The 24,910-nt window shown below is 35.8% G+C and overlaps 1 protein-coding gene across 1 annotated transcript in view; it reads left to right on the forward strand.

The window, feature by feature from the left end:
* SUGCT (succinyl-CoA:glutarate-CoA transferase) overlaps nucleotides 1-24,910 on the forward strand; it is a gene marked incomplete at both ends in the record, with an annotated part of 986,025 nt that overhangs the window by 167,621 nt on the left and 793,494 nt on the right. Inside the window, one exon of the mRNA XM_080701949.1 lies at nucleotides 12,187-12,330. Coding sequence (XP_080558075.1) covers nucleotides 12,187-12,330 — 144 coding nt within the window. The remainder of the gene's footprint in view (nucleotides 1-12,186; nucleotides 12,331-24,910) is intronic.

The following is a 24,910-nucleotide window of genomic DNA, read 5'->3' on the forward strand; positions in this document are numbered from 1 at the left end:
ATATTTTAGATATTAGTCCTCTATCAATGGAGTAGCTGGCAAAGATCTTTTCCCATTCTGTCAGATTTCTCTTGAGGTTCTTTTTTTTTGTGTGTGTGGTACTGGGGTTCCTAGAAGCCCTTCTACCTCTGAGCTACACATCCAGACCTATTTTAAACTTTTTCATTTTTAGAAACAGGGTCTCTTAAGCCAGCATGATCTTCCTGTCTCTGCCTCCCAAGCGCAGGGATTCCAAGCATGCACTACCACGCCTGGCTCTCTTGAGGTTCTTTTTTTTTTTTAACCTTCTTTTTAATTTTATTTTTGGTATTGAGGCTTGGATTGAATCCAGGGGCATTCTATCTCTAAACTACATCCCAGCCCTATTTTATTTTTTATTTTATTTATTTATTTTTTTTGGGGGGTGTAAAAAACTTGTGTGTACAAACATGTACACATCGCTGATTTAACCCCTACCCAATTCCTACCCCATTCCCTCCCCGTCCCTCCTTCCCTTGCTTCGCTTAGTGATTGACTTCAATATGTTTAAGTACATTGTGTGTTTTACCGATTTTCCTCTTCCTCCCTCCTTTTTCCTTTAGGTTGTCTTGTTTGCTCCTCTATAGGATTTCCTTTTGTCTCTTGAGGTTCTTGATAGTTTCCTTTGGGCACAGAAGCTATTAATTTTAATGCAATCACATTTATTAATCCTTGCTTTAATTTCTTGTTTCTTTGGAGTTTTGCTTAGGAAGTTTTTTACCCTTACTTATATGTTGCAGTGTTAGTCTTATGCCCTCTTCAAGTAACTGCAAAGTCTCTGGTCTAATTACTAGGTCTTTGATCCATCTTGAATTGACTTTTGTGCAAAGTTAGAAAGTGAGACTTATTTCCATTTTTCTGCATAAGGATAACCAGTTTTTCAATACCATTTGTTGAAGAGGCTATGATTTTTTTCAGTGGTGTTTGGTGTATTTAAGAAATTTTTGAAGATTCTTAGTTTTGAGTACCCTTTAATGTATTAGGATCCCAATGAATAGTCTATTTCAGTCATTTTTCTGAAAAAAGTTTGGTTTACATTTTTATTAATGGTAGAATATGTTTCTCCACAGATGCATTAGAATGTTTACAATTTGCTTGAAATGCATAGAATCAGTCATCCATATAAGAACTGTCCATTTCTTGATTGTAATTGTAGAAATGACAAATCAATTTACACTTTTAAAATTTTGCTCTTTAGTGATTGTCTGAAAAGAAAAGATAATGACCAATAGTGGGAAGAAGCTACAGGGCTCTTTATGGTTCTAAACTGATGCTTCCTGTCTGAGGACTCAGTTTCACTGAAGAATATAGGTGCTTGATTTTGTTAGGCCCATTTATAGGTGAGGCAGAGAAAGGAGTAGCATCTTTAGCTCTTGATTTCAGTTTCAGTCATTAAATAGAATTTTCTTCATGGAGGGGAATATACTTTGTGGGCATTTGATATGAATGCTGTTTCAAGCCCATTTTTTAGCATAAATTAATGGTTCCAGTAGATTGCATGTTTGAAACAGAATGTTCAGATGTTAAGTATTTGTAGAGGCTGTGCCCATTAAGTGTGAAGGCAGTGACTTGTGACTGTGTTCTATGTAAACTAAAATGCTTGTTTTAGCATAATGTTCTTCATTATGTATATTGCTATTGTGTCTATCTGTTGTATATTGCCATCTTGTATATTTTCTATCTTGTATATTGCCATTATGTCCATCTGTTGATGGACATCTTGGCTGGTTTCATAGGTTTTGCAATTGTGAATTGTGTGACCATGGATATAAATATTCATGCATTATTTATTAGTTTGGTTTTCATTCTTTTGGGTAGACATCCAGAAGAGGTATTGGTAGATCATATGGTAGGTTTATTCCCATTCTTCTGAGGATCTTCCATATTGTTTTCTAAAAATGGTTACACTAATTTGCACTCCAACCAACAATGTATTAGAGTTCCCACTTCTCCATACCCTCTTTTTGTGGTACTGCGGATGGAACCCAGGGGCATTCTATCTCCAACCCATACCCTCAGTTCTATTTTTTATTCTTTATTTTGAAACAGGATCTCACTGAGTTGCAAAGGGCCTCACTAAGAAGATGAGGCTGTTTGCAAAGCAGGATCCTCCTGTCTCAGCCTCCCAAATGCTGGGATTACAAGTGTTCATGACCACACCCAGCTTGTCAGCATTTTTTAAGTTGGGTTATTAGTTTTCTTAGTGGGGAATTTCTTGAATTCTCTGAATATTCTAGATATTAGTCCTTTACCAGATGAGTATATGACAAAAATCTTTTTCCATTCTGTTTTATCTCTGTTGAGGTTTTTGATAGTTTCCATTGCTGTACAGAAGCTCTTCAGTTTAATGCATTCTGACATATTGATCCTCATTTAATTTCTCATGCCTTTGGGGTATTGTTGAGAAAGGTTTTACTTGTACCTCTATGTTGGAGTGTTGATCCTATGCCATTTTCAAGTAGCTGCAAGGTATCTGGTCTCATTTCCAGGTATTTGATCCATCTTGAATTGGCTTTTGGGCAGCATGAGGTACTAGGATTTATTTCCTTTTTTTGCCTTTGGATAACCAATTTTTGTCAACATCATTTGTTGAATAGTATGTTTTTGTCCCCCTTGTCAAAAATAAATTGGCTGTAAGTGTGTGAGTTTGTTTCTGAGCCTTCTATTCTGCTCCATTGGTCTATGTATCTGCTTTTGTGCTAATATCATGCCATTTTTATTACTATTGATTTGTAGTATAGTTTGAAGTCAGTTAAGTCACTATTATGATTCCTCCTGCATGGTTTTTGTTGGTGAGAACTACTATGGGTATTCTGGTTTTTTTGTTGTTCCAAATGAATTTAAGGACGGATTTTTCTATGTCTGTGGAGAATGGCCTTGGTAATTTAATGGGTATTGCTTTGAATCTATAGATCATTTTTGGAAGAATGGCCATTTTGGTGATATTTATTCTGCTTATCTAAGAGCATGGGAGGTCCTTCCATCTTCTAAGTTCTTCTATTTATCTTTTCAATGTTTTTAAATTTTCCTTACAGTGTCTTTTACCTCCTTGGTTAGGTTTATTCAAAAGTTTTGGTGATATTATGAGTGGAGATGTTTTCTGGAATTTTTTTTTCAGCAGATTTATGGTTAGCATAAAGAAAAGCTTCTGATTTTTTTTTTAAGACTGATATTGTATCCAAACATTTTTCTGAATTTGTTGATAAGTTCTATTAGCCTTTTGGTTGAATTCATTTGGTCTTCTAAGTATAATATTGTGTTATCTGCAAATAGAAATAGTTTTAATTTTTCTTTTCCTATTGATACTTTTTTGATTTCCTTCTCTTATTTCTTTGGCTAGAGTCTCAAATACAGTATTGAAAGGAAGTGGTGATAGTGGACATCCTTGTCTTGTTCTTGATTTTTAAAGGAATTCTCTTAGTTTTCCCCCATTTAATATGATGTTGGTTGTAGGCATCTTGTATATTGCCTTTATGATTCTCTGCAGTGCTTTCATCATGAATGTGTTTTAGATTTTGTCAAATGCTTTTGAGCATTTATTGAAATGATCATGTGGTGGTTTCCCAGGTGAATTTTATAAAACCTCTGTAGACGAGCTAATCCCAATACTTCTCAATCTATTCCACGAAATAGAAACTCTCCCAAATAATTCTATGAAGCCAACATCATATTAATGCCAAAACCAAATAAATACAGCTCAATAAAACTATAGGCCTTTATCATTGATGAACTTAAACACAAAATTGCTAAGCAAAATACTAAAAATGCACATTCAAAACCATATCAAGAAAATTAAACACCATAACCAAATCTGCTTCATCTTAGAGACGCAGTGCTGGTTCAACATATGAAAAACAACCCATGTAATTCACCACATAAACAGAACTAAAGACAGCGATCACATGATAATTTGCAACAGACACTGAAATAATACTATTAAGGTAAAGTATCTTTTTGGAAATCCTGTATCATTTCTTCTATTAAACTTTCATTTTCCTTTGTAGTATTTTATTTTATTTTTTAATTTTATTTTTTTATTGGTGCACTGTATTCATACATCATAATGGGATAAAAAAAAAACACTTTTTGTACACATACATGCACATATCGCCCAATTAGCCCCTACCTGATCCCCACCACGTTCCCTCCCAATCCCTCCTTCCCATGCTTGGCTTAGTGGTTGACATCTAGTATTATAGCCATCTATCCAAAATTAACAATGATAATCTCACAGAACAGTTTCATTTGTCTGATACCAAGCTTTTGATGACTTAAAGATAACATTTCAATATTTCTTTTTGCTCTCTTTCTTACCAGAGAATATTTTTTTTCTTTTTTTTGGTGAAACTATCATACATTTATTTATTTATTTTTCAGAAAAAAAATCTATCCTAATGTGGAATATGGACTCTAGATACCCAAAATGATCTTGAAAAAGAACAAAGCTAGAAGATGTATATTTTCTGATTTCAAACCATATAAAGCTACAATAATTGAAACAGTGTAGTACTGTTCTAAAGGCAGATACATAAACCATTGGAGTTAAATAAAAGCCTAGAGATAAATTCTTCCATATATTGTCAAGTTATTTTTGACAAGGTTTCTACGAACATTTGGTGGAGGAAGTACTAACTTTTTAACAAAATATTGTTGAAAAATAATAATTACATGAAAAAGAATAAAATTGGACCCTTACCTAACACCATATACAAACATTAACTCAAAATAGATAAAAGACCTAAATATAAATCTTAAGACTATAAACTTTTAGAAGAAAATCTGGGTAATTAAACCTCACAACATCGAAATTGGCAGTGATTTCCTGGATATGATTTCAATGGCACAGGCAACAGAAGAGTAAACAAACTCCCTAAAAATTAAAAAAATATTGTATATCCAAAGACAATGTAAATAGAGTTAAAAGTTACTGATAGAATGGGATAAAATATTTCCAAATGCTATATTTGAAGGTATATTAATATTCCAACTAGAAATCCTAAAAATTAGCAACAATAAAAGCAAACAATACAATTTAGAGATAGGTAAAAGACTAACATAAATAATGAATCTCCACAGATAACCAATCTTAGTTGTTTGTTGGATGGAAAATCTTGTTTCTCTGGTTCACTAGAGAACCATTAGGTGTGTTACCTAATTCTTCTTTGTAGTTAATTTCTTTGAGTATTTTCTCTAGCGCTGGTTTTGAAGACATAAATTCCTTCAGTTTCTGTTTGTCATGGAAGCTTCTTATTTCCCCATCTAATTTGATAGAAAGTTTTGCTGGGTAGGAAATTTTTGGCTGGAAGTTGTTTTCTTTCAGAGTTTGGAATATGTTACTCCAAGCCCTTCTGGCTCTCATGACTTGGTTTGGGAAGTCTGGAGTGATTCTCATTGGTTTGCCTCTGAATGTCATTTGGCCCTTTGTTTTTGTTGCCTTGAAGATTCTCTGCTTGGCTTCCACATTGGTTATTTTGATAATTATGTGGCGTGGAGATCCTCCTCTCCGATCCTGTCTAAAGGGGGTTCTATAAGTTTCCTGGACCTGTGTATCGACCTCTTGCTCTATGTTTGGAAAATTTTCTGCTATTACTTCCTTGAAGAGATTGTTGATCCCTTTGGTTTCACCTTCTTTTCCCTCCTCTATTCCAGTTATTCTTAGGTTAGCTCTCTTAAAATGGACCCATATTTCTTCAATGTCAGATTTCTGCTGTTGGATTTTTTATTCTAGATTAGAAACTATGCGTTCATTTTTGGAGTGATCATCTTCTAAGAGCGAGATTCTATTCTCCATGTGGTCTAATCGGTTGTTTGTAGTTTGAGTTGAGGCCTTTACTTTATTAATTGCATCCTTTATCTCTTTTTGGCTCTCTCTGAATTCTTTTCAAAACACCTCTATTATTTCTATAGTTATTTTCCTGATTTGATCTTCTAGAGATCTCTGAATTTCTGTTTTATCAGGTTCTGATGTTGTGGGGTTGTGGGCATTCATTGCTCTATTGTTATTCCTCTTTCTCATGATTTTGGAAGATTGTGCCTTCTCTGGGTTCTTCCCTTGGGTCACTATGACTTCACTTAAGGTCATCTGGATCTCGAGTCTGTGGTATCTCAGACCCCACTACTCCTTTACTAGGTTGTATTGCAGAGTCTCAGACCCAGGGAGTCAATCGAGGCTGCTTTAGACCATAGGGGGTGCCAGGTTGGGTGTTCTCCTATGGTGTTATATCTCTGCCACCGCCACTCCCCCACTGGGTCAAGTCCCTGGGAGTGCAGTACTGGGATTTGCTGCTGCTGCCGCCGGTGAAAATATGGCGCCACTGCCACACCCTCGGCCGTGAGGCTAGCATATTTCTTCTCTGGTTTTGAGCTCCACTCTGAGTCATTGCAGGGTGTGATGAGCCCAGCCACTGGGAGCTGTAGATGCTCCCTGCGCCAAAAAATCTGCCGAATTCCACCGGGCTGTTTCGCAGTGGCTCACCTAAGCTCGCTGTCCGCCGCTCCTCTCTGGAGCCTGGTGGGCTGTTGAGTGCATTGGTCTGGAGCCGTCCGGTGAATTCGCCGCTACCGCCGACAGTAAGATGCTGCTGCCATGTCCTCTGGCATGAGGCCAGCGTGTCTCCTCTGTGGTTCTAAGCTCCGTTCTGAGTTCCCCTCCTCTCTGGGGTCTGGTGCAGCAAGGGAAAATGGCGCCCACCGCTGTGATCTGGTTTCTTTCTGTGTCTCTTTTTTCCAGCCCTCTTTTCCTCTGTCCCTTGTTATTACATTTTTTGTTTCTCTGCTGATGGTGTTTTCTGACTATGAAAGGTGCTGATTTTGTAGTAATAGAGATTGGTTGTTAGCGGTGTTTGTAAGCTCTGCTTTTGTTTGTCGCCATATTCCTGGAAGTCCCCTATAAACTTCTGACTTGTCTTTTCTGTATCTCAGTGTTTGTAAGTTTTGTTTGTTGTGGGAGAGTGGGTAGTGATTATTTCTTTGCTATTTTTCTTTCTCATAATTTTATGTTTTTTATGTTTATATCTTTGTTGCTTTTAATCTCTCTCTGTCTCTCTCTCTCTGTCTCTGTCTCTCTCACTGGGTTTTCTATGTCTTATCTCTCTCCTTTTATAGCATCCTATTCTGGTAATAAATAATTACTTCAAGGTAAAAGTTCCTTAAAAGTGAATAGCCTTTATTGTATGGGTGTTCTCTGCTTTTTGCTATTTATCACCCTTTAATGCTAACTTTGAAGTCTGTTGTACTGCCTGTAGATGGTGACTACTGGGTAATGTTGATGGGTCCCAGGTGTTCAGGTCTGGGCACCTGTCTGTAACCTCCATAATTGGGAGTAGGCTCAGAGGTGTGAGCAGAGCAGTTTGTGCCCTGTGCATTTTTAAACATATGTGTAAAGTCCTGGCAGTTCTGTCAGCTGTTTTTAGTTTGTACTTAGTGTTTGGCAGTCTTTCCTGTTGTTCACCTATTTGGTCCAATCTCAGCAGTAGGTGTTTAGAGGAGACAGGTGGTATATATAAGAACAAATTGTTTGTATTTAGTGGTTAGTGGTAAGTGAGGAGGAAGGAATTAGAATAAGAAATACAAGAATAAGTTAAAGTAGAAAATAGAATCAAGTAGAATAAGAGATTGAGTGTAGTTAGGTAATATATGGTAAAGTTAGAGATAGTGAAAACAACTGAGAATTTTAGTAGCCAGTGTAGCTTAGGGATGAGGTTCAAGGAAGGGCAGGGATCTGCTAGTTACTTGGAGGAGCCTCTCCCTGGCTAGATCCCCTGCACACACAGAAAAAAAAAGGAATGAGATAGGAAAGATGAAAAAACTTGTAAAAGGGGTAAAAAAAAAAACTCTACAAATATGGAAGTACAGAGCAGCAACAAAAACAACAACAACAGAGTAATACACAGAAAAATAAGGTGAAGAGAAAGAAAACACACATAAAACAATAATTAAAATGTTAATAAAAACTTACGTACTTGGCTTCCACTGCTCTCTCGAGTCTTAGTGGATACTTTCCACCTTTTAAGATCCACTTACTACAGTAAGTTCTCCAGCATGTTCCAAGCGTTCTCACTTTCTGGGTATTCTAGAGCAGTGGCATCAATTTATAGCTCCAATGCTATTGTCTCCTGCAGTAAGATCCTGGACCCATGTCTTTCTCTGCCTGTGCCAGTGCCCACTGATGCTGGGGCCTGTCTCAATGCATGTATGGGATTCCAGGTTTTCCACAGAAAAGACTGGGTTGTTCTGTAGCTTTCAGACCTGGTATATTCCCAAGAGTTTTGTGTGTGATGTACAGCACAATCTGTGTCTGTTCCCTTTCCCTTTTATGGATATTCATTTATTTATTTATTTATTGGTGGTACTGGGGATGGAACCCAGGGGCCTTCTACTTCTGGGCCTCACTTCCAGACCTATTTTATATTTTATTTGGAAAGAGGGTCTCTTAAGCCATCTGAAGCTGGCTTTGGACCTGCACGATCCTCCTGTCTCAGCCTCCCAAACACTGGGATTGCAAGTGTGTGCCATCACGCCTGTCATTGAATTCCTTTAATTTACTTCATGAGAAGTGTATTCACCTCCCTGGGTTTTATACACACTCCTCTAGAGTGGAAGTTGGGATGGACAGCCATGTGGTAGTCCTTCTCTGTTCTGTCAATTTGGGGATGTGTGATTCTTTGGCTGGTGATCTCTATGTCTGTGAAGTAGGTCTCAGGTTACTGACAATAAGATTTTCTGAGGCTTTCAAAAGTTCCCACTGGTTGGTGGAGCATGGTCCTAGGTCTTCCCAGGGTGTGCACTATTGTTATTGTGTCCCTGGTTCACTGCCCCCCCCTTTTAGTCTGGGTGTTTAAATGTAGCCTTGTAGATATTATTGAGCTTCTTTGCTTTTAATTCCCACTTCCTTTTAGGGTATTCTGAGATGTGGAATGCTGCTCAGTTCTCAGTTCCCAGTTCCCTGAGATGAGTTAGAAATGGTTTGATCTAAGGTTCTTCACTTTGTTACCATCTTCCCACTGCCACTGTACCTTTGAGCTACATCCTCAGCCCTATTTTTATAAAATTTTGAAAGTGTCTTGCTAAGTTGCAGAGAGCTTAAGTTGCTGAGGCTGTCTACAAACCTGTGATTCTACTGTGTAAGCCTATCAAGCACTTGTGTACACCACCATACCTAGCTGATTATATTCATTTTATAGCAAGAAAATTTAGGTCTTTAAATTTAAATTTGATCTTCTTTTTCACTTTTTAATTGGTGCAACCTAATTATACATCATATGATATTGAAAGTGATATATTCATACACACACACACACACACACACACACACACACACACACACACCAGATCTTGGTGTGGCTGCCTCTTAACCTCATCTGGCTACTCCCCTCCTTCCTTTCTGTACATATTTCCTTCCTGCACCTTCAGATAAAGATATAATATTTTATTTGGTCTGTTTCCTTTCTTAAACCTTCTTTTCATTTTTTATTCTCCTTACCCCCTTCTATTAATATAGTGGTATTATTCCTTATTACTAATATAGTGGTATTACCCTTTTCTTTCCTATTTTTGTTCTAGCTTGCACATAGGAGAGAAAACTTATGACCCTTGATTTTCTGAGAGTACTTGATTTCACTTAGAATAATGTCCTCTAATTCTATCAATTTTTTCCTGCAAATGATATAATTTCTTTCTGTCTGACTGAGTAACACTGTGTTGTGTGTATACATCACATTTTCTTTTTCCATTCATCTGTTGATACACACATAAGTTGGTTCCAAAGTTTGGCTACTGTAAATTGTGCTAATATAAACATGGGTATACATCCATCAATATAGTATTTTAACTTAAAATGGGCTATTGAATTGAATAGATACCTCTCAAAAGAGGAAATACATATGACCAATAAATATTTAAAACATTGTTAGCAATCAGGAACTTGCAAATCAAAACTACAGTGAGATTTCATCTGACCCCCGTTAAAATGGCAATAATCAAGGATACAAACAATAATAAATTCTGGTGAGGATGTGAAGAAAAAGAAATGCTATACAATATTGGTAGAATTTGTAAATTAGAGCTGGGTGTGGTGGCGCATGCTTGTAATCCCTGTACTTAGGAGGCAGAGACAGGAGATTTGCAAAGGTTCGAAGCCAGCCTTGCTGGCTTAAGAGACCCTGTTTCCAAATAAAAATATATAAAAAAATAGGTCTGGGAGTGTAGCCTAAAGATAGAAGGCTTCCCAGGAACCCCAGTACCACCAAAAAAAAAAAAAAGAATTGTAAATTAGTACAAACACCACAGTGATCAGCATGGCAGTTCCTCAAAAGACTAGGAATGGGATCAACAGTTGACCAGGCTATACTAATTTCTTCATATATTTTTCACCTTTAATACATTTGTATAATCTTATGCATTACAAGTTTGGACAATAATAATAGAAGGCTGCCAGATATTCTTTTCATGTCAAGACTGAAATTTCAACAGATTTTTGAAATTATGTTGAAAAACAGAGGAAAAATTTTATCTACTGTATAGTTTTATTTGCTTTCAACATTATTTAGTTCTTTGTAAGATGATGAACATGGTATATACTATGGGCTGAAGAAAAGGAAAAATTAGTTTCTAAGACAGCAGGTAGAACCAATGAATAAAGATAAGGCTAAAGAAACAACAGTAAGTAGAATTCATAAGTGAAGCCGGGTGTGGTGGCGCACACTTGTAATCCCCATGCTTGGGAGGTGGAGACAGGAGGATCCTGCAGGTTCGAAGCCAGTCATGCTGGCTTAAGAGATCCTGTTTCCAAATAAAAATATATTTAAAAAAACAGGTCTGGGAGTGTAGCCCGGAGGTATAAGGGCTTCCAAGAACCTCAGTACCACCAAAAAAAAAAATCATAAGTGAAGATAAGAATAATTTAATATGTCAACAAAATTAAATATTAAGGGTGAGATTTTACATATTTTTGCAATAAAAAGGCTTAGCTAAATTCAAAGTAGTAAAAAGCAGAAACTCATATAACAATGACTGATGGTAATGATGATAATTTTAATGGGTGATTTTTACTTATTGTGTAAATAAAGGACTTTTTGTGTCAGGCACTGTTCTAGTATCTTTATATATGAGTCAAAGATTGTATCATCACATTAGATTGATATGAATTAGAGATGTTTAGTCATATAAAGATTTATTTATAATTGCAAGAATACAATTAATCAAGAGGCACAGATAAATCAGAGAAGTCCTAGACATTGAGAGAGCTCACCAGATTCTTTCTTTTTGCAAAAAATAAAGCTCTCAAGTCCAGATCAGTAGATAAAATCCTTATTAAAGTATATGGCTTATTCAGTACAGCAAGCAAGCACTGTTACAGGCTGTGAAATATATATTCTACACCCAGAGTGTTGCATAACTTATGCTCTATGTCTCATGTCCCAAGTCTTATAAATCTATAAGTAATCCTAAATCAGAAATATCCTAATAAAAGCCTTTTATAGGTTTCCCCCCTAAGGAAAATCCTATTAGGATATTTGCCAGCTATTAGCACAATTATAAACAGATTTGACCAGGTCTTCTGCATTGTTTTTTTCTTAGAGAGAAGTTATCTTATGGGAGAAATATGCTGTTTTAACTCGTTCCTCCCCAACAAATTAACTTATTTAAATTCAAATAAATTATTCATTTTTTTAGTATAAACAAAGCACATATATTAAGAAGGAACTCTAAGCTGGGTGTGGTGATGCACACCAGTAATTCCAGTACTTGGGAGGCCGAGACAGGAGAATTGCACATTCAAAGCCAGCCTCAGCAATTTTATGAGACCCTCTTTCCAAATAAAAAATAAAAAAATAGGGATAGGGTGTAGATAAGAAGTAGAATGCGCCTGGTAAATCATTCGTACCACACACACAAAAAGCAAAAACTCTTTTGTTTCATTTCATTTGATTAGTAGGAGTTGAAGAGAGAAACACAGTATTAAATATATAAGAAATATAGATATATTATTATTGTAACAGATACCCTTAATAGTAATTTGTTGGGTTTGTTTCTATGTGTGTGTATCTTCAAATTCCAAATGCAATTCTTTATTTTATTTAACCTTATTATATATATATTAACTTGACAAATCATATGGTGGTTTTAATTTTCAATTTTCTGTTTTTCTTGCTTCAACCCTCAAATCAGGATGGAGATCCTGTTCGCCCAGGAGTGGCCATGACTGATCTTGCCACTGGCCTGTATGCATATGGAGCCATCATGGCTGGATTGATACAAAGATATAAAACTGGAAAAGGACTGTTCATTGATTGTAACCTACTATCATCTCAGGTACTAATTCAAACAACACTTAGATATTGGTTTAAAAACACATATCTGGGTTACACCTTTTCATATTAAATCCTATGATTACATGTACAAAAAAGTCCACTTAAAAACAACAAAACAACAGCTACGCTCAACAGCAGCAGCAAACAAAAGAAGCAATAGCAAACAAAAATAAAAGCTGATCAGTTTGGATGTATTTGCTTTTATATTGAAATGAATAAGCCTTGAAGATTTTGTTGTAATATACCCATTGTTGAACTAGAATTTTAAAGATTTTATTATAGCTTATGAGACAAAAGTACAATTGCCTCTACTTTTGAGTTTCTTCACCTTAATATGACAAGGACCCTTGTGGTAGTCTGATGAAATCTGTAGACCTTACCTTGGAATCATCTTTTTAAATTCATAAAATAAAGCTGGTAGTGGTGGTGTAGACCTATAATACTAGAACTTGGGAGGCTGAGACAGGAGGGTTGTAGCTTCAAGACTAGCCTCAGCAAGTTAGTGCATCCCTCAGTAACTTAGTGAGACCCTGTTTCAAAATAAAAAATAAAATATGGCGGGGAGTGTAGCTCAGAGGTAAAATACCCTGAGTTCAATCATCAGTACTACACACATACATAAGAAAAAGAGGTATTTAGAATTAATTAAGAAGGGAGTTATAGTAATATATCATTATTCCAATGTCTAATACCATTACAATTTTGAGATAAGATTGAGTATCAATGATATTTCAAGAAATCTTAAATCACTTTAATATATAACAACATGTATAATATTTATTAATGAGGAAATCATGTTAATACTCTAGTGATTTTGTTGCTAACATTTATAATTGAAGAAAATGTTAAATTTTTTTAGAGGTTGATGAAAATAAAAATATAAATGTTTTTCACTGAATTTAGTTAACTCTCAGAATTCTGATAATGGAATAAGATCCCTGGTTTAGTTAGTGATCAGTTATATTGCACTAAATACCAAACTAGTGAAATGAAAGGGTTAACTCACTCTCAACATTATGTTTTGGCTCGTTTTTACTGGATCAGACCCAGATGCTGTACCATATGTGGAAGTTGATTCTGAATAGATAATTTTTCAAGGATAGAAAAAGAAAATATCCAATTTTTGCAAGAGACATTTTACTGTGGGAAAATTACATTCTAGACATAGAGACCTCAGTTGGGAATTTCAGATTTAGATGGCATACATGGGAAAATAGTAAACTTGGAACACTACTTTGGAGATTTTTTTTTCTCTTAGACAAAATTAAGGAGGTGTATAGAAATAAAAAATCAATATGTTTGAAGGTGAAATACTGTTTATAAATTTTTAATAGCAGCTTTGAGTCACAGAATTTTAAGGTTTTTATAAAAGGATAAAAAACTATTCAAATGAGTGAACTTGTTCCTTTACAGAGAACCACAGATGTATGTTATGGGAAAGAGCTGAAAAATTTTTCTTCCTTTCCTTAATTTTTGAGTGTAAGGAAATTGAGGTAGGTTAAGTGACAGCATAAAATGTACATCTAGTAAAATAGACATCATGAAGTTTTATGGGCGTGTGGCCTATGCAGACATAGAGGCAGGTCTCCAGATCTCTACCTAAGACTAGTTTATGCTTCAATTATTAATTGATTACCCTTGTAAAATATTCTCTTATAGAGAATATTGTAGTTTAAATCTCTTCTAGTACTCAACCAATTATTCACTTTGCAGAGTGTGTGTTTTCTGAGGGTAAGTGGTGAAGGAGGGTGGAATCATCAGCAAGGCAGTACTTCAAAGCGAGTATATGCTCATGCATACATATACAAAGAGAATATATTTTTGTCATTTGTGTGTGTGTGCGTGTGCATGCGTGTGTGTGTGTGTGTGTGTGTGTGTGTGTGTATTTGTTGCCCATGATGATCTTTGAGACTGTAAATTTCATGAGTGCAGGGACAAGGTTTTGTTTCTGCTTTCCATGATATTTTTGGTGCCCTTCCCAGTATTTCTTAAATAGCAGATTAGCAGTGGGATTGTTTCAGAAACTTTAGATTTGTTGGGAAGGTGAAATAAAGTATTGACTTAGGGTAACTCAAGATAAACAGCTAATGAGATGATTTACTTTTGGCAAACACAGTAGCAGTGATTTGGTTTACTGTGCATAAGCTAACTTAGTTGAAGATTACTACTAAATCATTATGCCTAATCCTAGAGCTATATACTTTCCCATCTTTTTATATGATATTTATAGTAATCACTTGTGGTAGGTAGGTAGGGTAGGAATTTTTATTCCCATTTACTTGTAAAGAAGCTGAGGCTAAAGAGAGGTTGACCTGCTTGAGCAACAGTGATGGGAGAACTCTGGTTTCTGATATTTCTACTAGATCTCTTTTTTCTACCTCCTTAAGGCAAAGCTGTGGCACTGAGGTAGGCAAAGTTCTATGCTTTTCCTATGGAAAAAAGGAGACAAATCAAAAAGGAGGTAGAGAGAACAAAAGAGCATCTGTAACAAAGAAACATAGCAAGAGTCCGCATGCCCAGCAAAAGAGCATTCCAAGAAAAGAGCAACAAAGTTGACCCTACTGGATTTTATCTATCATATTTTAATTGACTGAATGAGGACTATTATGCATGTTAATTGATGGACAAATGTTTCTGTTGAAATATAAGAATTTTGAAAAAAACAGTATTTGGAGTCATGGGATGACTGGACTTTCTGTTCCTGTTCTAATCATTCCCTTATTTCCTGTGTCCCAGGACCTATGTTAACTAGGCTAGGAGATGCAGGTGAAACATCTGTTCAAGGTTTAGTATCTATGTTATGTGAGACAATAGGAGGTGATATGTAAGCTAAGTATTGAAGTATGGGTAGGAGTTTACAAGATTGGGGGCAGGAGGGAAGAGGTATAGTTTTGGCATGGCTAACAACAAATGTAAGGGCAAAAAGATGACAAAGTGGAACTTGGAACACTGAGGCAATGGCAGGAGGGAGGATTTCCTTGATTGGGTGAAGATTTTTAGGGGCCTTTTATCATACTTAAGAATTTTTATTTTAATCTCTCAAGATGTTTTTGCTCAGTCTATACATTTTGTTACATGATAGTCTTTCAGCTGGAGAATATATCTTCCCAAGAAGATACCTTAAACAGATGCCCCTTTCAGAATAGTCTCTGGCCAGCTAATGGTGGTATTATCTGGCTTTCTCCTCTTTACCTTTTCTTCCATTCTTCCTTTGGTGGAGCCAAAGTTGTAGTAGCTTTGCTTCTAGATATTACATCATTTTACCATATCATTCAGGGAATTATCAGAATCTCATAATAGTTCTCATGGAAGAAAACAAAGTTTCTTTTCTAGCAGTTTCAGAAACCAAGACCAGGAATTTAACTGGGTTGAATGATCATCCTAAACTGATTGATGAGGCTTGAGAAGATAGAATTTGCTGATTGGCTTAAGCCACACTTGGTCTGACGGATGAGGCTAGTTCCATTCAACCTGAATGACTGAGGCTTGGGGAAAGGTAATCTCCCAAAGAATGGAGTGGTTACTTTTGGCCAGAGGAGGGGAAAATATACGTTGAGGAGGCAATCCACAAATGTTTACTATACTAGTATACATTTGATGATCTAATGTGATAAAGGATGAGAAAACTGCTTTGTAACTTAGAAGGTATTGAACTGATGACTAGCATTAACTATTAAAAAATATTTCACAGTGTTAGAAATGTGCTGGGATTAAAAAGTTGCTTATTGACATAATTATTTTATTATTATACTCTCATAGAAATCTTGATTAATATTTTTCTTCAACTTAAAATAACATTTATAAATTCTAGATCCCCCATTTAAACTGCAAAATAATTAAAATAACTTTATGCACATTAGAAGTGCTATTTCTAGGTACTTTTCAAAGTAAAATAATAGAAATCTTACCTCTTCCCTTTTTATATTATTCTTTTTTACATATAAATGTTTACCTGCCTTATGCACATAACATTGGTATTTAATTTTAGCTCCTTTGAAAATGACTCTGATTTTATGCAGTGGCAAAAAACATACTTTTCTACTTGATTTAAAAAAAAATTGGTATTGGAGATTGAACTCAAGGGCATTGTATCTCTGAGCTACATCCCAACCCCCTTTTTTTTCAGGACTTAGATATCCTTTATTTCTTTTTTATGTTTAATATATATATATTTTAATTTTTTATTGGTGCACTGTATTCATACATCATAGTGGGATTAAAAAAAAACTTTTGTAGACATACATGCACACATCGCCCAGTCAGCCCCCACCCAATCCCCAACCCATTCCCATCCCATCCCTCCTTCCTATGCTTGGCTTAGTGGTTGACATCTAGTATTATAGCAATTTATCCAAAATTAAAAATGATATTCTCACATAAAAGTTTCATTTGTCTGATACCAAGCTTTTGATAACTTAAAGATAACATTTCAATATTTCTTTTTGCTTTCTTTCTTACCAGAGAATATTTTTTTCTTCTTTTTTTAGGTGAAATGACCATATATATATATATATATATATATATATATATATATATATATATATATATATATATTTATTTTTCAGAAAAATCTATCCTAATATGGAATATGGACTCTAGATACCCAAAACGATCTCAAAAAAGAACAAAGCTAGAAGATGTATATTTTCTGATTTCAAACCATATAAAGCTACAATAATTGAAACAGTGTAGTACTGTTCTAAAGGCAGATACATAAACCATTGGAGTTAAATAAAAGCCTAGAGATAAATTCTTCCATATATTGTCAAGTTATTTTTGACAAGGTTTCCACGAACATTTGGTGGAGGAAGTACTAATCTTTTAACAAAATATTGTTGAAAAATAATAATTACATGAAAAAGAATAAAACTGGACCCTTACCTAACTCCATATACAAATATTAATTCAAAATAGATAAAAGACCTAAATATAAATCTTAAGACTATAAACTTTTAGGAGAAAATCTGGGTCATAAAACCTCACAACATTGAAATTGGCAGTGATTTCTTGGATATGATTTCAATGGCACAGGCAACAGAAGGGTAAACAAATTCCCTAAAAATTAAAAAAAATTGTATATACAAAGACAATGTAAATAGAGTTAAAAGTTACTGATAGAATGGGATAAAATATTTCCAAATGCTATATCTGAAGGTATATTAATATTCCAACTAGAAATCCTAAAAATTAGCAACAATAAAAGCAAACAATACAATTTAGAGATAGGTAAAAGACTAACATAAATAATGAATCTCTACAGATAACCAGTCTTAGTTGTCTGTTGGATGGAAAATCTTGTTTCTCTGGTTCTGGTGTGTGTTACCTAATTCTTCTTTGTAGTTAATCTCTTTGAGTATTTTCTCTAGCGCTGGTTTTGAAGACATAAATTCCTTCAGTTTCTGTTTGTCATGGAAGCTTCTTATTTCTCCATCTAATTTGATAGAAAGTTTTGCTGGATAGGAAATTTTTGGCTGGAAGTTGTTTTCTTTCAGAGTTTGGAATATGTTACTGCAAGCCCTTCTGGCTCTCATGACTTGGTTTGGGAATTCTGGAGTGATTCTAATTGGTTTGCCTCTGAATGTCACTTGGCCCTTTGTTTTTGTTGCCTTTAAGATTCTCTGCTTGGCTTCCACATTGGTCATTTTGACAATTATGTGGCGTGGAGATCCTCTTCTCCGATCTTGTCTAAAGGGGGTTCTATAAGTTTCCTGGACCTGTGTATTGACCTCTTGCTCTATGTTTGGAAAATTTTCTGCTATTACTTCCTTGAAGAGATTGTTGATCCCTTTGGTTTCACCTTCTTTTCCCTCCTGTATTCCTATTATTCTTAGGTTAGCTCTCTTAAAATGGGCCCATATTTCTTCAATGTCAGATTTCTGCTGTCGAATTTTTTTTTCTAGATTAGAAACTATGCGTTCCTTTTTTGGATTGATCATCTTTTAAGAGTGAGATTCTATTCTCCATGTGGTCTAATCGGTTGTTTGTACTTTGAATTGAGGCCTTTACTTCTAATTGCATTCTTTTTCTCTTTTTGGCTCTCTCTGAATTCTTTTTGAAACACCTCTATTATTTCTACGGTTATTTTCCTGATTTGGTCTTCTAGAAATCTCTGAATTTCTGTTTTATCAGGTTCTGATGTTGTGGGGTTGTGGGCATTCATTGCTCCATTGTTATTCCTCTTTCTCATGATTTCAGAAGATTGTGCCTTCCTGGGTTCTTCTCTTGGGTCATTATGACTTCACTTAAGGTGCTCTGGATCTCAAGTCTGTTGGTATCTCAGACCCCACTACTCCTTTACTAGGTTGTATTGCAGAGTCTCAGACCCAGGAAGTCAATCGAGGCTGCTTTAGACTATGGGGCGTGCCAGGTTGGGCATTCTCCTATGGTGTGATATCTCTGCCACTGCCACTCCCCCACTGGGTCAAGACCCTGGGAGTGCAGTACTGGGATTTCTCCTCTGGGGCCCGCAATTTGACTCACTGTTGTTGAGTATGCAGATGGAGCTGTAGTGGATTCGGTGAATTCGCTGCTGCTGCCGCCGGTGGCAATATGGCGCCACTGCCACGCTCTTGGCCGTGAGGCTGGCGTATTTCTTCTCTAGTATTGAGCTCCGCTCTGAGTCCCTGCAGCGTGTGCTGAGCCCAGCAACTGGGAGCTGTAGATGCTCCTTGCGCCGAAAAATCTGCCAAATCCCGTCCGGCTGTTTCGCAGCAGCTCACCTCGCCTTGCTGTTCGCGGCTCCTCTCTGGAGCCTGGTGGGCTGTTGAGTGCATTAGTCTGTTGCTGTCCGGTGAATTCGCCGCTGCCGCCGGAAATAAGGCGCTGCTGCCGCGTCTTTGGGTGTGAGGCCGGTGTATCTCCTCAGTGGCTCTGAGCTCCGTTCTGAGTCCCCCTTCTCTCTGGGGCCTGGTGCTGCAAGGAAAGATGGTGCCCGCCACTCTGCACTGCGGCTCTGGCCACAGCACTGCGGTCTGGTTTCTTTCTGGTGTCTCATTTTTCCAGCTCTCTTTTTCTCTGTCCCTTGTAATTACATTTTTTTGTTTCTCTGCTCATGGTATTTTCTGACTATGAAAAGCTCTGATTTTGTAGTAATAGAGATTTTTTTTGTTAGTGGGGCTTGTAAGCCCTGCTTTTCTCCGTCGCCATCTTGCAATCTTAGTATTAGAAGGATACCGTACACCTGGCTTCTACTTGTTTTTATTGCATTATATAAGATAAAGAGCTGCTAAAAATGAAATTTTGTACTTCTTTTAAGAGTGATCTAGTGTACAAAAGACATATTACACTTGATTTGAATAGTTGCTAATTATTAACCCAGAGATCATTGCATCAACCAAAACAAAATTATTTCAAATAGTTTATTACCATGACAATTGCCGGGATGTGGTTTGTAGTGGGCATTTTTTTTTTTTTTTTTTTAGTTTTAAGGCTATAAACTTTTAACCCTTGTCATGAAATTTTTTTGATTTTTTTTAGCCTTAATATGATTTAAAGTTGTTCATTTGAGATTGTCTAATGTCAGCATCCAAATAGTGTTCTTAACTGATACTGGTAAATAGCAAGGAAGTGGGTTTGGATGTGGTTCCAATTATTCTGTTGCTCTTATTCTTCTGTTGTGGCCTATAGAAATATCTTTTGGAAGTTTTAATATCCTTCCTGTACTTAATTGTAACCAGACTGTTATAATTACTGCAACAATGAGGTTTTTTTTTTTTTTAGCATCGTAATTATTTTCACATATTGAGGGTTTTGTCACTCTTGATGCCACAGTCCTTTTACCTCATTTGTGTACTATATTAAAATATACATGAACTTATTAGGGTTGGTAAAACTTTAACTTTTGTTCTTTTAACATATTTTTGTCAAAACCTTTTAAATCTCAAACAAGAATAGTTTTGTACTAGAATTTTAGAATTCATCCTTCTGTGTCTTTAGACATACTTGTGTTTCTGCTTTTATTTTTATTCTATATTTTTAAAAAGTAATTTTATTCAGGTATATATTACATATAATGTGCACCCTATTGTAAGTGAAAATTTAATGCTTTTTGGTCAATTTAGTGAACTATGCATTATAAAGCAGGGTTTGAAGTGAATATTTATGCATTTACCTTTCTTTGGGGGCCTAACTGTGAGACTGGAATAGACCAGTTTTGAGGGGGAGAAATATAGGGCTAGGATGACTTATAAGAATTTAGGTCCACCGGGCTTGGTGGTGCACGCTTGTAATTCCCGTGCTTGGAAGGCAGAGACAGGAGGATTATGCAGGTTCAAAGCCAGCCTCTCTGGCTTAAGAGACCCTGTTTCCAAATAAAAATATAAAAAATAGGTCTGGGAGTGTAGCCTCGAGGTAGGATTCCAGGAACCCCAGTACCACCAAAAAAGAAAAAAGAAAAAAACAAAGAGAAAAAAAAAAGAAAAAAGAATTTAGAGCCCATGTGACTTCTGTGGGACCTAGGAACTTTTGTGTTTGTGGGTTCTTTCCTCTATAAAACTATTAAAATTATACTATATAACTTCACTGGTATAAATATGAATGTAATTCATTATTGTGTTTATTATTATAATACTCATTTTATTCTAATTTTGAAAGAAATTAAAATGAAAATATTTATATGCCCCTAACATACTTTGGGCACTGGGCATTGTGCCTAATCAATAAGTCGGCTTGAAGCATTATATTGTAAATAGTCCACAAATATGTGAGGAGAGGAAATTGTGTATCCAGGAAAGAAATGGGAGGCTGAATGTTGAGATTATGCCAAAATGGAGGAAAAGGAAATTAAGAGAAACATAGTCTACGTGTTAGTTTAGGGAAACAGAAAATGGAGTAGGAAAAGAGAAAAGGAGGGTCATGCCAGAAAATTTAAGAAATCAAGGAGTAGATGAATGTATCACTGCAAATCTCACTATTATGCACAGGAAGGGAGTAGGGGGAAGACAAAGGGGAGACAGAGGGAAGAAAATGAAACAGACCAGTGGTATGTGCATATATGAATGTGTTACTATAAATCTATCATGTATAATTACAACACAGCAATAAACAATTTTTAAAGATCAGGAAACAGTGATTTTTGTGTTTAAATATCCTTGTTTTTGAGAAGCCTATTGCATTCATGTCCTAAAGGCCCTTGTCAGACTAAAAATGATGTTATCTGTGGCCAATTATTAATACTAGTCCAAGTTTAGTTCCTTTTTTGATATTGGACATTGAATCCAAAAGCATTTTATTTCTGCACCCCAATTTTATTATATTTATTTATTTTTTGTTTGAAATAGGATTTTGTTTGGAAATACTGAGATTCCTGATAGCTGACTGAAGCGCGTCTTGAATCTGTGATCCTCCTATCTTAGCCTCCTTAGTGCTGGGATTATAGGTGTGTGACACCACATCTATCTCTAAGTTTAATTTTTTAGTTAGCATTTTCCCTAAGACTTTATACTATTCCTTTGATTTAAACTCAGGAGTACAAATAGATATTAACATTTATCTGTAATTCCATATAAATTTTCAGATTTTTTTCTACTTCGATGAAAAATGTCATTAGAATTTTGATAAGAATAGCATCCAATCTATAGATTATTTTTATTTACTTTGTTTTGATTTTTAATAGTGTGCTTTTATTGGTCTATAATAGTCTTGCATCATAATGTAAATCATGTTGACAGTGATATACATGCATACAGCATGTAGTGTTCCCTGTTCTGCTTCCCCATAACTCCCTTCCTGATACAAAGTACTGAGACTGATGTTGGTATATTCACTTATGTACACATAGTCAATGGTAGTATTTGTAATGAACCTCAATCTTCCTCCTCCCTTTTCTTTAGACCACCTCTCTGGTTCTACTAGTGTTTTCTCTCCATTGTCTGGAGTCCCTCTGGTATCCCAATTATTCTCTAGTTTCTGCATATTTCAGAAAACATATGATCCTTTACTTTCTGTGACTGACTGATATCACTTAACATTATGTTTTCCAGGTCCTTTCATTTTCTTTCAAATGACATAATTTTGTTCTTTTTTATTATTGAGTATAATTCCATTAGTGTATTTCCCATAATTTTTGTAATCCATTTATCTGTTGATGGATACCTAGGTTGTTTCCATATTTTGGTTATTGTGAATTGTGCTGCTATGAACATGGATATGCATATATTACTGTAGATCTCTGATTATGTCCCCTTTAGAAAGATACTCAGGAGTGGTATAGGTGGATATGGATTATTATTTTAACAGTAATAATTCTTTCAATCCATGAATACAGGATATATTCTTATTTGTTTTTTTCTATTTGTTTTATCAGTGTTTTATAGTTTTCAGTGTATGGATCTTTCATATTCTTGGTTAAATTTATTTCTAAATATTTTATCTTATTTTTGTGCTATTATAAATGAAATTATGTTCTTGATTTCTTTTTATTTTTCAGTAATGGGGATGGAACCCAGGGGGCATTCTATCTCTGAGATGTACCCCCAGCCCTATTTTTTATTCATTATTTTGAAACAGCATCTAATTGAAATGTAGAAGGCCTTCCTTAGTAGCTGAGGATATCCGTGAACCAAGATCCTCCTGTTTCAGCATCCCAAATGCTGGGATTACAAGCATGCACTACCACACCCAGCTTGATTTCTTTTTTTTATAATATACTGTTAGTATATGAAATGCTACTGGTTTTAATATGTTGATTTTGTAGCATGTAATGGTACTGAATTTGATGACTAGTTCTCACAGTTTTTTCCCCCTTGGTAGAGTCTTTAGGGTTTTCAACACAAAAGATCATTTTGTCTGCAAAAGAATACAACTTTACTTCTTTCTTTCCAATTTGGATGCCTTTCATTTATTTTCTGCCCTAATTGCTCCATCCAGGACATCTAGTATTATATTGAACAGAAGTATCTTTCCTGATTTTACTAGAAAAGTTTACAGCTTTTTCATGGTTAAGTATGATCTATGATATATAGCCTTTATTGCATTGAAGTACCTTCCTACTCCTCCTCTTCTTCCTCCTCCTTCTTCTTTTCTTGTGGTACTGGGAATTGAACCCAGGTGCATCCTTACTCTGATCTGCACCTCACCTTTTATTTTTTTGTTTTAAAACATGGATGAGAGTCTTATTCCATTGCTGAGGCTGACCTTGAGCCTGTGATCTTCCTGTCTCAGCCTCCCAACTATTGGGATTACAGACATGTGCCATCATGCTTAGGTGAAGTACATTTCCTTTATACTTAACTTTTTAAAATATATTTTTATGAGTGCATTGTTTTTATACATCACAATGGTGTAAAAAACTTGGTTAGACATAAATGCACACATCACCCAGCCAGCCCCCACCCAGTCCACACCTCACTCCTTCCCCATCCCTCCCTCCCATGCTTGGTTTAGTGATTGACTTTGATATGAATAAGTACATCATGCATTTTAAAGAGTTTCCTTCTCCCCCTCCCATCACCACAGTTAGGTTGCCTTATTTGCTCCTCTATAGAATCTTCTTTTTCACCTGGAGTTCCTTCTATGACCCCTTTCACACTAGTTTCAAACAAATATTAGGAAAAGCATCTGATTCCTTACTTTTTGTGATTGACTAATCTCGCTTAGCATAATGTCCTCAAGATCATCCATTTTCCTGTAAATACCTCAATTTTTTATGGCTAAGTAAAATTCCATTGTGTACATATCCCACAGTTTTGTAATTCATTAATCTTTTGATGGACATCTTGGCTGCTTTTATAGTTTGGCTATGGTGAATTGTGCAGCAATGAATATAGATACACATGCATTAGTTTGGTAGTATGGTTTCCTTTCTTTTGGGTAGATACACAGAAGTGATATTGCTGGATCAAATGGTAAGTTCCTTCATACTGTTTTCCAAAGAGGTTGCACTAATTTGCAATCCCACCAACAATGTATTAGAGTTCCCAATTCTCCACATCCTTGCCAGCATTTGTTGTTGTTTGTGTTTTGAATGATTGCCATTCTAGTTGGAGTTAGGTGAAATCTCAGGGTAGTTTTGATTTGCAAATCTCTGATTGGCAAAGATATTGAGCATTTTTTCATGCATTTACTGGCCATTGGAATTTCTTCTTTCATGAAGTGTCTATTTAGTTCATCTGCCCATTTCTTGATTGGCTGATTTGTTTTTTTAGTGTTGAGTTTCTTGAGTTCTCTATATATTCTAGATATTAGTCCTCTATCAGAGGGGTAGTTGGCAAAAATCTTCTCCCATTCTGTTGGCTCTCGATTGAGATTCTAGACAGTTTCCTTCGCTGAACAGAAGCTCTTCAGTTTTATGCAATCCCACGTATTGATTCACCTTTTAGTTTGTTGTGCTTTTGGGGTCTTGTTGAGAAAGTGTTTTTTTGTGGGTAGTCCTGAGAGTGGAACCCAGGGACTTTCTACCTCCGGGCTATACTCCCAGACTTATTTTATATTTTATTTGTAAACAGGGTCTCACTAAGTTGCTGAGAGCCTCACTAAGTAGCTGAGGCTGGCTTTGAACCTGTGTGATCCTCCTGTCTCAGCCTCCCAAGTGTGGGAATTACAAGCATGCGGCACCATGCCCGGCAGTTGAGAAAGTTTTTAAC

This window comes from Muscardinus avellanarius, assembly GCF_963383645.1.
Source record: "Muscardinus avellanarius genome assembly, chromosome: 9".
NCBI lineage: Eukaryota > Metazoa > Chordata > Mammalia > Rodentia > Gliridae > Muscardinus > Muscardinus avellanarius.